A 15064-nucleotide genomic window follows, 5' to 3' on the forward strand; every position below is an offset into this window, starting at 1 on the left:
GGCCCCAAGGGGTCACACACCACCGCTGGATGATGTGCTTAACAGGTCCCTGCTGGATTGCAAACAGAAGGTCTCTCACCAGTTTGTAAGGCTCACAGTAATGATCAGCAGAATCTCAAGTGATGGTTTTTTTAAATTCTAAAGTGGCTGTTTTTTTAAAAACACCAACAAAAAAAAAACAACAAACAGGACATCAAACAAGAGACCACACTTAGTGAAAACAGGATGTGTTTTGCAGGGCACCCAGCCCTGCATCGCCTCCCCTCCCCAGTGATACGATGACCACCAGGCCGTCCCTGCTGCTCGCAGGCCCGTGGGCATCAAAGGGCAGTGGGACCAGGGCCCTCCTTGCCCCCTTGGTGTGCCCCTGGGCTCAGGTCCCTTGCCAGCTGAGTCCCCCCGATGTCAGCAAGGTCTCGGGACTCCCCTCCGATCAGCTGAACCCCAAAGTGTGGGGTGTCCCAGAACAGCCTGGTGCAAAGTCTTTTTTGTTGCTCCTGCGAGCAGGCTCCAAGAGCAGCCAGTCCCTTCCCAGATGAGCATGTGAATGCAAGGCTCAGCACCAGCACGAGTGTTGCCTTTGTGGCAGGAAGCCCAGCACAAACACAGAATACGTCACCAGCACCCAGTGATAGGGAGCACCCCGTGGAAGAACTGCCAGTACAACCAATACCTTGGACTGGCTGGAGTAGGATGGTCTCTAGCTCGCTACATGAGCACCCAGAGCTGCTGAGTGCCTAAACCACAAGAATGGACTGGCTAAATAAAATTGTTCATATAGCATGCATGCAGGAATTGCAATATCCAGTGCCAAACCTGTGAAGATGGAGACATTCAAAGGTCCTTCACCTTCACTGAAAATTGTTTTTCTGTAAGGTTGGGATGCCCAACACAGACTCCCAAAAACGATTAACAGAACTCCATCTAAACAAAGATAGCATCTTTAAAAACAACCACCACCACCAACCAACCAATGAAAAGCATGCCGCCCCCCAAAAATAGCAAAATCAAAAGAGGATTAAACTGGTCGGATTCTCAAGGAAATCCATTCTCCTTGGAGATCCTTTCTGAACAAACATGGTCATCTCTGCTTGCTCAAGTGCACTTGTCCCGTGTTTCTTGAAGAATAGTAAATTCTGCTTTCAGTCAGAAGCAGCAGCTCTTTTATCACAGGATTTTATACAACATGCAATACCTCCAAAGCAAGGACAAAACAGTGCCTACACTTCAATGCTGAGAGGGAATATCTTCTCCAAACTTAGCTTTTTTGATAGCAACATCCTCCATGTCCCTCATTTCCAGACCTCAGCAGCCTCCTGTGAGACTGCAGCTCCTCCCGGATGAAGCCTTTCTGGATTTCACCTGCTCTTCCTCACCCATAAAGCTGCTCCTCAGGTAGACGGAAATCAGGGAGTCTTGAATCTAAAAACAAAAGACCAGTTCTTTTTCTTTTTTTTTTTTTTTTTTTTTTTTAATAATGAATACCTTTAAATATGAAGTTTGTCATCTGTATTAGGGTTTAAACTTGCTTTATAAAAATCATGGTAATTACTTTTATGCTGTCTTCTCATCCTAATGAATTCAGCCATAGTGACAAGGGCTGGGAAGGAAAAGCAACTTTTGCTTTTAAAATAAACCTCGGCTTCCTAAATAAATTCAACGTTGCTAGATTGAGCTTTGAGAGTAAGTGATGAAAACTGCAGCCCAGGATAACACCACCTCCCATTCTGGCAAGTCCCGCACATGCCCCAGGTAAAGGCTATCCTTCGCCTCCGACCCAGCACAGAGGCTTTCAGTATCTCCAGCTGCAGCCAAGAGCTCCTCTCCCTCCGCTCCCAAGGAGGCCTGGGGCACCCCACCTCACCCCCCCCCCACTCACTGCTGACTGCCCCCATTTTTCACCACCCATCCTTTGCAAGTCCCACTAGATATATGGAATTACTTTTAATGGCTATGGTGGAAAGAGACAGGACTTTTACAAGATGAGGAACCCTGGCAAGAGGTGAATGAACAAAGGGACACTGATGGTGTAGGGCAGAGTGCCCCTGCTAACTAGCACCTCTGTCTAGGCAGGGTACTGTTCCAGGGCACCCACACCATTGTGACTGAGCTGCAGGCTCACAAGCAGATGGGGAAAAAAATCAAGCGTTAAGGCTCTGGAGATGTGAAATTTGGGAAGTTTCTCTGCACTTCAGATCCACATCCCATTTGCTGGAGGAGGTGCAGGACATGGGAATGGCCAGCCAGGCCACCAGCACAGCTGTCACATCCCTACAAATGGGCTTGAGACAAACAATTAACCCTTGTGTGATTCTTTCTCCACCTCACTTCTTGCCTGCCCAAAGTTGAGGCATGGCAGGGGCTTACCAACGTGCCATGAGTTTCGCACAGCCTTCCCACTTAAATCCTTGGGGCCCTCCAAACTGCAGCTGACCAGCGCTGCTGGGAGCGTAAGCCAAGCTCTGCTGGAGGCCCACAAGGTCCAGACCTTGCCCCACTGCTACAGCTGCATGACCCATTTCTGCACCAACTGCTGCGCCCTGACAGCAGCATGCTCCTCCTGAAAGTGCAAAGCCCTCAGAGCCAGCTGAAGCACACCCAATGAATCCAAAACAGTGGCTCTGAAAGTCTGTGTATATGGATTTTTCCTCCTATTGATTAACCCATTTAGACTTAGTTTATTTATTTGTAGTAAGGCTGCCTGGCAGCTCATTTATGCTCTCTTAAAGTGGCCCCCGCAGAGTCAATGACTCCTCTGTATTAATTACAGGCTCCAGCTCGGCCACGCTGGTTGGAACATCCTCCCAGCTGTACTTCAGCTCCACTCTGTGGCCTGTACAACACTTACCTCAGTGGGACAGGCTCCCAGTCTGCTCAGCAGCCTGCATGCAGTGAAGATGGGAGGTGTACATTCTCTGAGGGGGAGCAGAAATAGCTGTGAAGTAGCTGACCACATCACGAAGGAATGGCCATTCACAGCACATCCCTTTTATAGTAACAGGGCTGCAGAATAAACCACTGCCATAGCTTTGCTGGACAAAGCACAGCAGTATCAGGGGAAGGTTATTTCCTTTTTCAGAGGAAGGGATCAAGACATTCTGTTTCGTCTCTGTCCATATTCCAGAAGCTCGGTGCCAACAGCTCCATCAACAACAGCTGACATTTTCTTTGTCCAGCTGTCAAAGGTGCACCTGAGCAGCAGCAGAAATAAACGTTGCTCCAAACAAAGGTGATGTATGTCAAGATACTTAAAAATCTCTCTCTCCTGCTAATTGCTAGAGGCACAAATGACAAATAGGTCTCTATCGTTTCTTATTTTTGGATTAGAAAAATAAGGGTACAACACTAACAAACAATAAAATAGCCTAATAAAAACATAGAAGATTTTAACTGAAATAAGACATACACAGAAAAGCTTGAGTTAGCATTAGAGACCATTCAGCAAATAACTACAAATTCAACTCACCATTAAGCAGTGTAAAAAGGACTGAGGAAGAGTTGCTGTTTCAAATAATAAACAACCCTAAGCTCACTTCAGATTGTTAAAAACACAGTACTAACAAGCTATGCAGTGTCAGTGATTGTTTTCTACAGCTTCAGCATCTGCTCGGTTTCATCTTCAGTTTGCACTGCAGACAAAAATACCTCTACCTGTCTGCACAGTGTTAACATTGCATGGCCTTGGTGCTGTGCGAGGTTTGCAAGCATTGCTGTCACAGGAGCTAAAACACTGGTGAGATAGTTCCCACGTGAAAACAAACTGCAAAACTACACTGTAGATGTTCATTGGTGACACAATGAAGCCATCAGCAGCAGTCCACCTGAAAACCAATGGAAATGGTCCATCTGTCTTTCTGACAGTGGGAAAGATGGAGGTCGAATGGCAAAGGAAGGAGCATTAACTGGCAGGCCATTTCTTTTCCCAACAAAATAAGGGAGTGCCACAGCACTGGGACGGGAGGGCAGCTTTCTCCAACCCCAGCTAGATGGTTTCACATCTTTGAACTTGCAGGGTCGATGAAACAGGAGCAACTCTCTTCAGTCTGGTGCAGGAGAACAGAGGCCATCACAAACAGAATAAATATCACTGAGTCTCAAAACTCTGGTTTGGCTAATGTTACTGAGCCTAGGAGTAAAGGGAAAAAAATGGAATGGTGGCTCTCAGGGTTGAATATAACCACAATGAGCTTTGCATCGTAGACGTGGTTTCCAGTGCATCTTCAGGGTATCCAGTGGTCAGCTCATGCCATTGTAGATCTCTAAGTGATTAGCCTCACCCAGTACTGAGCAGAGTCCAAGCTTCAAGACAATTTGCAGTGCAAGCACAAGTCACAGGACAGAAACAATACCAGTTTGCCTCATTTGCACAACTCTGGCAGCTGGACAACTCTCTACATAATCAGAAAGCCAACATACCTCACACATCAGTGCTACTTCACAATGCACCAGAAGCTGCTCAGCCTGACCCTAATTCATTGCTGACATCACCTCTTACACTTCATTAACTTGCAGTAATGTATATTTACACACACACACAAATCTCTCTTTTGCTTCCAGATTATTATATCTGTCTTAGCTGGAAAGAAGGGGTAGTGTTATTATAGCAACAGATCACCTTAGGCTATATAAAGGCAAGAAAATATTTCTTCCATTACACGTTACAACTTTCCTTTTATATCCTCCTTCCTGCAGACTTCAGCAAGAATAACAGCCTTCCTCTTTCCCCTCCCAGATTTACGACCCCCCTCCCCTTGCCAACAACCAACATATGTTGCTTTGTATGTGCCAGCTTCCCTCTTCCCCTCAAGTATGCAATTGATTCACGTAACAGAGGTGAATTCTGAGCACCTGACCTCAACCTGTATTTAGCTGAATGTTCACCACTTCTGTTCCACATCTAACAACAGTTTCCCAAAAGGCCTATTTCTTCCCCACCTGTTTTGTGGGTCTAATTAAAGATATTACCTCTTGCTATTACAACCTTGCAAAAAGGAAAAAAAAAAGCACAATGGAAGGACAATTACATTTTCTGTTCTTGGTTGCTAACAGTGTAGTTCATTATAGGAATCTGGCTCTTACACGCTTTGTTAAATCTCAAAAACAAAAACCAATAATTAATTTCCAAAGACACATTCAAACTAACCTATCCATCAAACAAGTGCGAGCACTGCCAGGACAGTCTGCTGAGAGTCACAGAGGCTGCTGGGACAGGCTGGTTTTGAGCCAGGAAAAGCAGAGCACTAATCCTCCTGTTTCCCTTCCACACAGGAAGGTCCCTGGGCTCCATGCTACCTTTGCTGCTTACTTACATCAGTAACCCCTGTTCTGCTCCAAAGCAACAGAACCAGTCATCAGGTTGGTGCAAGAGCCAACAAACTGAAAGGCATCTTTCATCAAATCTGGAAATACTCCTTACAAATTATTTGTCCAAATGGCAACTGCAAAAACAGTACCCCCTGTGGATATAAGCAAACAAAGAGCAAGGCAGAAGAAGAGCACAGTCAAACAGTATACAAGATCTCAAGGACAAAAAGCATGTAAAGAAAGATTTAAGAACAAAACACTCACCAATTTGGAGTAACCTCCCCTAAAAGCATTTGGTCAATACTGAGTCTATTTAAAATGGACAAATCAAGACAACAGAGTAATGGAGTTTGAATCCTGTGAGGAAAGTGAGGAAATGGTAATGAAGCAGCACACAAGGGCTTGTGACAGCTGATTCCTGTTGTAAGTTCCTGGTTATAGCACCACATCACCACATACCTCCTTCCTAGAACATCTCTGCATCATGCCATGTACCATTGTACTATGAGTTGTCCTTTGATAACACGGATACCATTGTGACACTGGACATCCCAAAGTGAGGGACACAGCAGTGTCATAATACCAAAAGCTTGGGCTAAATAATTCATAAAAAATTTGTACAGATGTTTTCTGTATGCAAGGCCAGGAGAGTAAGATTTATTTTAAACTTTACAGACTAACAAGCATGTAATTTTGTTAGACATGCATACAAATACCTGAAGGAGTCTAACAGCTAAGAAAGTAACAAGCAAGTTACAGGACTAAATCCTTGTGCAGCTCTGAATGAGCCCCACAGAATTTTCTTACAGCCTACCTTGGGGGGATGGGGAGAAAGAAAAGACCATCACCTGTGAAAGCACTTGAGATTTCTGTTTACAACAAAGCGAAAGTGTCCAGTTCATGTGAAAGTCTGACCTTTTATCTTAAACTGGCTCTCCTCTGTTAAAACCTGTGTGACTATTGTCCAGTCACTATATTTCTCATTATCAAACTTTTAACATTTGTTTACATCATGCTAAACAGAGCATCTGCAGTAAATACAAAAGCTTCAACAGAATTAGAAGAAAAGCTATCTCAGTATTAGCAGTATAAAATATCAGTATTAGCGGTATAAAAGTGGTATAAAATAGGCCTGAATTCTGCTGTGGCTTTGAGTCCTCCACCACAACATGGGAATAAATCACAGTAAGCAGCATAAGTCTCCAACAGTTTTGAAACAGTTCTGGTTATATTCCTGTAATTCAAGCCTAGAAAAGCAGAGGTTCCCCATTCACAGTTTGGGCTCAGGTTGCAAAAAGCTGTGATGACCCACTGTGGGCTTACACTCCTCACTCCTGAGACAGCAAACACGATCAGTAAAGGCTCCAAGCGTTAAATGCAGTTTCTGTCTGAACTGGGTGCAACCTCCAGTCCAGGACAGAAGAGACCAAGGGTCTAGTAGTTGGTTCAGTATAGAATGAGAAGTTGCTGCAGAAGAGCTAGAAAACAGAAACGAAGTGTCCAAAGCATCCATACAACTGTATTCAAACAGCTCCAGTAACTCTGATCTTCTCATGAGGTGACGAATCCTTCCTCCTTCCATGTTTTCTACATTTGTTCCTACAGCACAAAGAGGAATTAGGTGCAGAAACAGACTTTAGGAAGCTGGAAAAGTTAAAGAGAGTGTAGAGACAAAGTTCTTTAAAAAGGTGTTTTTAAGTGGGTGATTTGCTTAGTCCACCTGCACACCCTCAGGAAGTTCTACCACTACAGGAGCACAGTCATCAGGCTCTGCCTCAAAGTCCCACTTGAATTTCTTCGTTAGATGAGCCTTGAATTTTTCAGCCTTGTTCCTTAGGGTCCTTTCAACGGCAGCATTGCATGTGTAGGAAAAAAACACCTAAAAGAACAGAGCAAATGTCAGTAAGAACTCAGCTGTGGCACAAACTGTGTATCACCAACAGTGTGTACCACATAAAGTTTAAAGTTAGGATTAGATATCCTGGAAAACAGCTTTGGGGCAACCTAAGTGCAAAGCCTGCACTTTGTTTCTCATCCCATAGCCAAGACAGACAGACGTTCTGCTTGTATTCCACTGAGTTAGCCTTAGAAATATTTGCACTAAGGTAATAACTGTTTCAAGCAGAAGTAAATATGTTATTAAATAAGCATATTTCAGAATTCTACAATACATAAGTGTGAGCACGAAAAACCCTCTAGCAGAGCAGGAGGGAAAAAAAAGAGACTGTGAATTTTTATCTGCCACATATCCAATTTTACAGCATGAATCAACAAGGCCAACAGGTAATTATACCATTTTTTTTCCACGGTTGGATGGACCACGAGATCTCCCAGAGTGTTTTTGTAATATCGTATAATCAACACCTTAGGAAACATAGAGGAAATGCAATAAAATGTCTTGAAGGTAAGAAAGGAATGGGAGCTCTCTTGAAAAAGTCCAGTTATTCCGAGCACAGCTATTCATTTCAGCACAGGGCACTGAAATCTGGAATAACCATTGAGGCTGTCTCCTCCCCACCATTCAAACGCACAAATCTGTAAACTTTTCATAAATTCACAGCCTCCTGTTGGCATTTTAAGAGTTAAAGTACCTGTGTATGATTAAACAGGTCATTTATCCTGAAATCCCATCTTTTATCAGCCCACTTCTGATCCTATACCAAACTTGTGGTCCAGAATTCATTTCCATAGGAAGAAATTTATAATTCAGAAGTCAAAGAAAAATTTCATTGCACAATGGAATTGAAGGAAAAACTGCTTGGGGTAAAAAACTAATTCTTACTTGGAAGAGACCCACTGACAGCTGCATAAAACACTGACAATGAACAGCAAAGTTTGTTGCTTTGCTTATGATCATTTGCCCATTCCTTGATCGTTGTAGTGTAAAACTAACTCTTGGTAACACAGCTCCCTTACACAGAAAGACCGCTATGACAAAAAAGATTAAAAGATTATACCTCCCACTTCTCCTCAATGAATTGCACATTAAATTTCATAACTTATTTCATCAATCTTTCTTTCTTTAAACATTGTCAAGGTTGCATACTCAATGGAGGTTATGCTGCACTCTTCCTGCTTTAGATCAAACTCCAAAGATAAAATTGCTGTGCTCAAAGCTGAACACACAGATAACACCCCCCAGCCTCTCCCATTTGGCACTTCCATCCACCTGTCCACATCCAAGTAAGACTGTTAACTCTGCTGACTGTGCACATGAAGAGACTGGGTAACACAACTCCCTAGCACTGCTTCAGCCCCCCCTCCCCTCTCCAAAATGTACAGCAGGATCTTGGAGTTACAACTAGAGAAAAGAAACCATTCCCTAAGAAAGGAGAATGCAATACCAATTTGCCACAAGCATCTCTAACATAACTTACTACTGGTTCCTGCTGTGATTAAATTTCTATTGCTGAGTTTTACCAGTGTATTTGGTTATGGCTTTTTTTTTAATCTAAGTTTTCCTTAGATATGAAATTTCTGTCTATTTGCTGATCTGTTCGCATGGTTAAAGTGAGTGGAAGTAAGTGGCTTTACTGCTGCTGGTTTATAGATTTGCTCAGGCCCACCTCAGTAAAAGCAGAGCATTTCTACATTTTGGACTAACCATAGATTTCCTATGAGTGAGAATTTAATTCTAGGAAACCTTTACCTTTGTATAAAACGAGCAGGAATGGCAATAAAATTTAAATACTATCAATGCCCTAAAATTTAAATACTATTTAAAAAAAAAAAAAATACTATTTAAATACTAAAATTTAAATACTATCAATGCCCTAAACTAAATAATTTTAACTTCAACTTTTCTGCATGCTAATCATACCATTCAAGCTGACCAAAAATTATCATCATCAGTATTTTATGCTACACTTTTTTTCCCCCTTTTTTTTTTTTAAATGAATGGTATTTGGGGGAAGAAAATCTAAAAAATAAATATTTTAAAAAATATCAACAGACATCATCTTGCACTTGCTCAGCCTCTCTCACAGCTGTTCAGCTTAATGCAGCTAAAAGCATGAATCATTTTTAGAAAAAGTATGCTGGTACAATCCAGTCACATTAGATGAGCTGCTCCAGAACTCTAAAACTGTGCTAATGTTACCAGACTACTTCCAGCATTATTTGCAAGGAAAACAACAAAACAGACACAGTCCCCATTCTGTGTTGTAGCTATCTTCATTTGTCTTTTATCTCACTGCCTCACTTTGCTGGCCTCTGTGCATGTGGACTAACTCAAATTGATAATACGTCAAACTCTTCTAGGCAGAAGATCAATAAAACTCATCATTAAACTCATCATCAGATCAAGCTTGGGGATGACAAGCAAGTGGCATTTCTGTAAGTCCTCTCCTCCCACTCCCATTTTTCAAGGGATAGTCACAGACATACCTGTAAGGTGCTGGTTAAAAAGTTATCCTGGGAGACAATGTCCACAAAAAAATCAGATGGGATTTCATTGAGCTGGTGATACAGCACAAAGATGAGATTCGTGTAAAGGTCTTGATACTTTCCAACAGCAACTTCAGAACGGCACAGAATATTTAAGAGTCTTTTCCAGTGTTCAAATGCATCATATACATTCCCAATCAGGAAGCAGATAAAAGCAAACTGCAACTCAGCTGCACATATTGAACAAAACAAAATAAAAGCTACATAAGTTAAACAATATCCAAAGTACACGTCCTCTTAAAATCTCTGTAAATGACTGCATAGCTGCTTGGTTTAACTTTTGCATATAAACAAAATTCTGCCTTCCAAGTGATTCTGCTAACAGCAGTCGATACTCCAAATACTATTTCCTAATGCTCTGTTCTTCAGCTTTAGCATAACTGGGCAGAGCTCGCTGTAACTCTAATGATCACCTTTGGAGAGTGACTGTGCTGGAAATCAAAGTACAGAGCTACCTTAGGACTTCCAGTTTCGTCCATCTTCTTTAAAACACTCAGGATACACCATTATAAAAACAGACACAGCTGGTACTCTGCAAGCATTTGTTCCTCCTGTACCTGGGTTTCTAAAGCCATACAGGAGTGCAAATGCCTTTGAGCAGAAGGGTGCTGGAACACTGGAAGAGGTGAGCATTGGATTAATGGATGTTTTTCCATCATTGAATTAAGAGCCAGGACGTGTCCTCACTGGATGCTTAGCATCAGCCAGAAAAATGGTGTCACCATTTCCCAGGGCTCTGGGAAACTTAACATATGACGATGTAATCAACTCTTTGTGTATTCTAGAATTGTCTACAACAATTTTGATAAAGAATGAACTATATAACATTAATATAGAAAAGATGGATGAAGGGAAAAACAAAGGCTTACTCCAAAGCTCAGCAATCCTGACGCTCTGGCTCATGTCCTTTGTCCATGCTGCCACTGAACACACCCCCCAGGATTGCCACAGATTTGATATTTATTTGTATCACAAGCTGTCAGAGAAGGCTAGCAAGTAATTACAGCACTGTGACCAGGAGGCGCAGCTCCAGTACAGGATCTCCATGTGCCTCCCTGCTGGTGCCTGTTGGTGAACTGATACCAGCACACCACCAGGAAGGGGAGAAGAATCTGAGAACTGCAATGTTCAGCCCTGTTCAATGCCCCCAGGACCCTACTGGCTCTGTCCTCAAATCATTTCATAGCCAAATTGCCAGGCTGGCACCTGCACACCAGCAGCAGCATGCTGTGCCTGCTGGCCAGGGGGGGATCTGCAGTGCCCCCCAACCACAGCCAGCTGCAGTGGATGCTTTTAACTTAATGTGAGGCAATCCAGGCTCTAAATGTATTAGTGCAGCACCAAGGAGCAAGAGAAGCAACAGACACTACGAACGTGAGCACTCGCACCCTGGTACCACTAATAATACAGGCCCTGCACACTGCAGCCCCAAAAACTTTCTCTGTCCCGTGCAGTCACGCATTTAAAAGACCACATGTGGACAAAGTCCAAAGGCTTCACGCTGGGGCTCTAATTTTTACGGTGAAACGACTTCATTTTTCCTAAGCACCCAAGTGGGACACTCCGTACTCACCAAGCAAATCCTGAGGCTGGCTGGCGTATCGCTGGTTGATCACTTTTTCTAGCGCGTAGCTCAGGTCCATGCTGTGCCTGGTTATCTCCTCCGGAGTAGCCCCATCGGGGTACATCTGCTTTGGCAGCTCTGTGAATCGGATCTCAGTGCCAGCCCTCGGCTTCATCTCGGGGAGCCGTGCCATGCCCTCGGCATAGCTCCTGCACCCCGCATCGTACGGGGGCAGCTTCTGCCCTGCACGGTCCTCGCTGTGCTTCCCTGACGCAACCGGGAGCACCTCGGAGAAGGCGCTGATCTGCCCGCTCTCCGGCTGCAGCTTCCTCACCACCGGCTCGCTGATGAAGCTGCTGAGGGAAATCCACTTCTTCAAGCTCTCGTACGGGTAGGGCCCGAGGAACTTGTCCATCTCCTGCAGGTTCTCCCTGAAGGCCTCAGCCTCCCCTGGAGCTGGGGCCGCCAGGTCTACCGCCTCGCTGCCGGCGTCCCAGCGCAGCACCCGCACCTCGCGGCGCTGCAGGCTGAGGAAGAAACCCGCCCGCGGCCCCGTCTCCCGGCTGCCGGCTCCCCTGGCAGCGCTGTAGTGAAGGAAATGGACGCCGGGGGGAATCATCTTGACGCCGCGGAAGCGGGGCCCCACGGCCCAGCTGTTGTAGTCGATGCCGAACTCGGTGCCCTCGGGCACGCCCAGCACCACCACGGTGGCGCCCTCGAAGAACAGGCGCTTGGCCAGCTCGGGGTCCAGCTGCGGCCCCGACATGGCTCAGCTCGGCTGAGCTCGGCTCGGCTCGCTGCGACCGCCAGCGCCGGGCGGCCCCGCAGAGAGAGGCGGCCCTGCCCCGCTCCGCCCCGCCCGCTCCTTCCCCGAAAGCGCCCGGGCAGCCCCACGCCTCAGCGCCGCCGTTCCGGGCCCGCTGGGGCCACAAAGGCTCTCCGGGGCTCCCCGCAGCTCGCAGGGTGCCTCCAGGGATGCTCTCCCTGCCCACAGTCCCACGCTGCCGCAGGTCTCCCCGCCTGGCAGCCGGCGCCCTTCTCCTGTGCCCCCCCCTCCTTGCTCCTAGAGAGCTGCCTCCCGCTCCAAGGCCAGCAGTTGCCTCGTTTCGACCCAAAATCGCGTCCCTCCTCCCCCCCAGGAAGGACTGTCGCTTATCCAGCCCCCGAAGCTGGCAGTCAGCCCCTAGCTGCACACCCAGAGCCCCGTGGTGGGACAGACAGACTGAGAGCCTGGGACAGACACCCGGACAGCAGCATCACCTCCCAGGGCAGGGGAAGCTCCTCAAAGACAAGCGCAGCCCCCTCCTCCCTGTGTTTTGAACATCTTCACGACCACTATAGCCTTCCTAACTGCATCATACAAATACGCCACACAGCAGAGCTGAGGCATAAGCCATAAAGAACACCTTTCTTTCACCTCCCCGTTAGACAGCAATACCCAAACTGGCGTCTTTGCTATATACAAGGGAGAGGCCAGTGTTTTAATGTGCAGAAAACCTGGTTGGACATGCCTCCCATCCCCCAGTTGGTCCATCCTCTTGGTGGGAAAGAGTCCAATGAGGCCACAAGCTGGTTTAGCATCAAACACATTTATTTCACTTTTATTGAATACAAGAACAGTGAGCACACACGCATACACCACCGAGCACTGAAAAGGAGTATGACCGAAGGGGGGAGAAGGAGAACAAGGGAAGAGAAAACGGGAGTTAGTGAAGGAACAACAGAGCACTGCAGCTGATTGATAAGGTGCTTTTCAAATAAAAATAAATATTTATTGTTATTGTTACTGTTAATATTACTCATGCAATTGCAGGCCAGGTTTGGAATGGATTTATGGGATCAGGTAAAAACAGGCACTCATGTCTCTCATTCCTTTCAACAGAAAGGCCCCTGGAAGAAAACAAATGGTAATCAGCTATCCAAAACGGCAGCAACACAAGGGGCAGGCTGCAAGAGCCAAGCCTGCAGGGGCATCAGTTGTTGCTGAGCAGCAGAAACCCACACCTCACCAGGTGAACAAGCAGTGAACTTTTTTCCTTTTTTTTTTTTTTCTTTCCTTTTTTCTTCTTTTTCTTTTCTTTTCTTTTTTTTTTTTTCTTTTCTTTTTTTTTTTTTTTTTTTTTTTTTGAACATCGTCACCCCCATTAAACAAGTTACGGAAGCCAGGGAACTGGATCCATTCACTCCACACATAACTAGTCTGAGTCCAAACTCACATCAATTCTAACTGTGTAAGGCCCCTAATTTAAAGAGTAACCTTCATTTTTATAATGGTACACATGATGAAAAATGCAGGTATCTATCTTCAGAGTAGCCTGTGGTTGGTTGTAAGGGTAGCAAAGCCACATGGTCTCCTCTGAGTACGAACTACAGTGTGCTGAAGAACAACCAGCACGGTGTGCAGGTCATTGCTAATAGGCAAGAAGGGCTAGATGCCCTGTGCAGGCACTGAGAACTGGTCCTCTGTCACCCGGTGTGTCCCTCTGAAAGTGTGACTGCTATTGACAGCTGGCTTGGATGTATATAAAAAGGAAAGAGAGAAAATTAGCCTCTCTGCAACTGGCTTAATTCTTTCTGTTTTGGGGTCCGGTCTCTAAAAGCAGCAGGTCACAAGCAGATGAACACACTCAGACAGAAGCTGAGGGAGACCCCACAACCAACTTCTTCAGGAACATGACTGCACTGGCATCAGCCATCAGCTCTGTCCACTGTCCAAGTAGCCTGTGCTCAAGTCTTCAATGCTTGCGGGGGAAACCTATACACCAGAAGGAGAACAGACTTCATGAGGACATAATAGCAAGCAGCTGATGATCCAAGGCTGCCAGAGACCAGGACAGAAGATTTGGTAAGGCAGGTCTGCCCACAACATCCTAATGGTTCAGGCTCTCCCTGCTCACCGTCATCCTCAGATCCATTGCAGAAACCGGTTAAATGCACCTATTTCTGGGCAGTCTATGTGAAGGATGGGAGACTAAAGGCAAAATGGTGCAGAATTGTGGGCCCTTCTGTTTACGCAGGAGATAGAGATAATCCCAAAACGGAAATGTGTTAATTTCCTTTCCTTTCTGATTTTTGTTCCAAGTCTACTCTAACTGCCTGGTTCACAGTGTACAAGACCCTGGGCTTGGCCCATAATCCCCTTCCAAAGGCAGCCATAGAGAAGGTCTGTCTCTAAAGGCAGAGTCATCGTGAGTTGTGGGGCAGGCAGCTTCACTGGTATCTCCTTGACACATGCCTCCTTACATAGAAGAACCAGGCTCTGTCATCCAGCCTCGTACATTTGGGACACTGCAGTGATGGAGACAACGTGGTCTCTCTACTGCCTGCCCTTGGGCAGCACCTGGAGGCAAGGACAGGGAAGGACTGCCATTGCTCTGCCATCACCATCACTAACCATCGCAGCCAGGGCGGAAGGAAAGCAGGGCAGAAACAACTATTCTGCCTCCAACCCTTCCTACTACAAATCTTAAGTAATTGCATTACTGGGGTCCAGAAACAATGCAAATCAATCCAAAACAACCCAAAAGTCTTCACAGCTCAATGAGCTGAAGAGAAGTGATGAACATGGTCCTGCAGCTGCAACCTTGATCCCAGCTGATGCTGATGCCTTTGGGTGGGAGCCAGGGAGAGGATCTAGGGCTGCAGGAGCAGCCTGAACCTCCTTCCTTGCCCTGCCAACTCACCACTGAGCAACCTTTTCCAAACACCACATACTGCAACAGGAAACCCAGCCCTCCTCTGTCATGTGGA

General features: G+C 45.7%; 1 protein-coding gene across 1 annotated transcript; it reads right to left on the reverse strand.

Annotated features, from left to right (window-relative positions):
• Window positions 1–5939: 5939 nt before the first annotated feature.
• AAR2 (AAR2 splicing factor) lies at window positions 5940–12083 on the reverse strand. Its single transcript, XM_032198650.1, has 3 exons — window positions 11324–12083; window positions 9691–9920; window positions 5940–7183 (listed from the first exon to the last, which is right to left on the reverse strand). The coding sequence occupies exons 1-3, from the start codon at window positions 12078–12080 to the stop codon at window positions 7016–7018; spliced, it is 1155 nt and encodes a 384-aa protein (XP_032054541.1). The 5' UTR covers window positions 12081–12083; the 3' UTR covers window positions 5940–7015.
• Window positions 12084–15064: the final 2981 nt, after the last annotated feature.

This window comes from Aythya fuligula, chromosome 16 (genome assembly GCF_009819795.1).
Source record: "Aythya fuligula isolate bAytFul2 chromosome 16, bAytFul2.pri, whole genome shotgun sequence".
Classification (NCBI taxonomy): domain Eukaryota; kingdom Metazoa; phylum Chordata; class Aves; order Anseriformes; family Anatidae; genus Aythya; species Aythya fuligula.

What these genes read in the sequence shown, in the direction of transcription:
- AAR2 (XM_032198650.1), bottom strand. Translation starts at nt 12,080, where the DNA reads ATGTCGGGGCCGCAGCTGGACCCCGAGCTGGCCAAGCGCCTGTTCTTC. An exon ending in CCAGCCTCAGGATTTGCTTG is followed by an intron (nt 9,921 to 11,323) that starts GTGAGTACGGAG and finishes CAATATGTGCAG; the next exon opens with CTGAGTTGCAGTTTGCTTTT. An exon ending in TTTTAACCAGCACCTTACAG is followed by an intron (nt 7,184 to 9,690) that starts GTATGTCTGTGA and finishes CTGTTCTTTTAG; the next exon opens with GTGTTTTTTTCCTACACATG.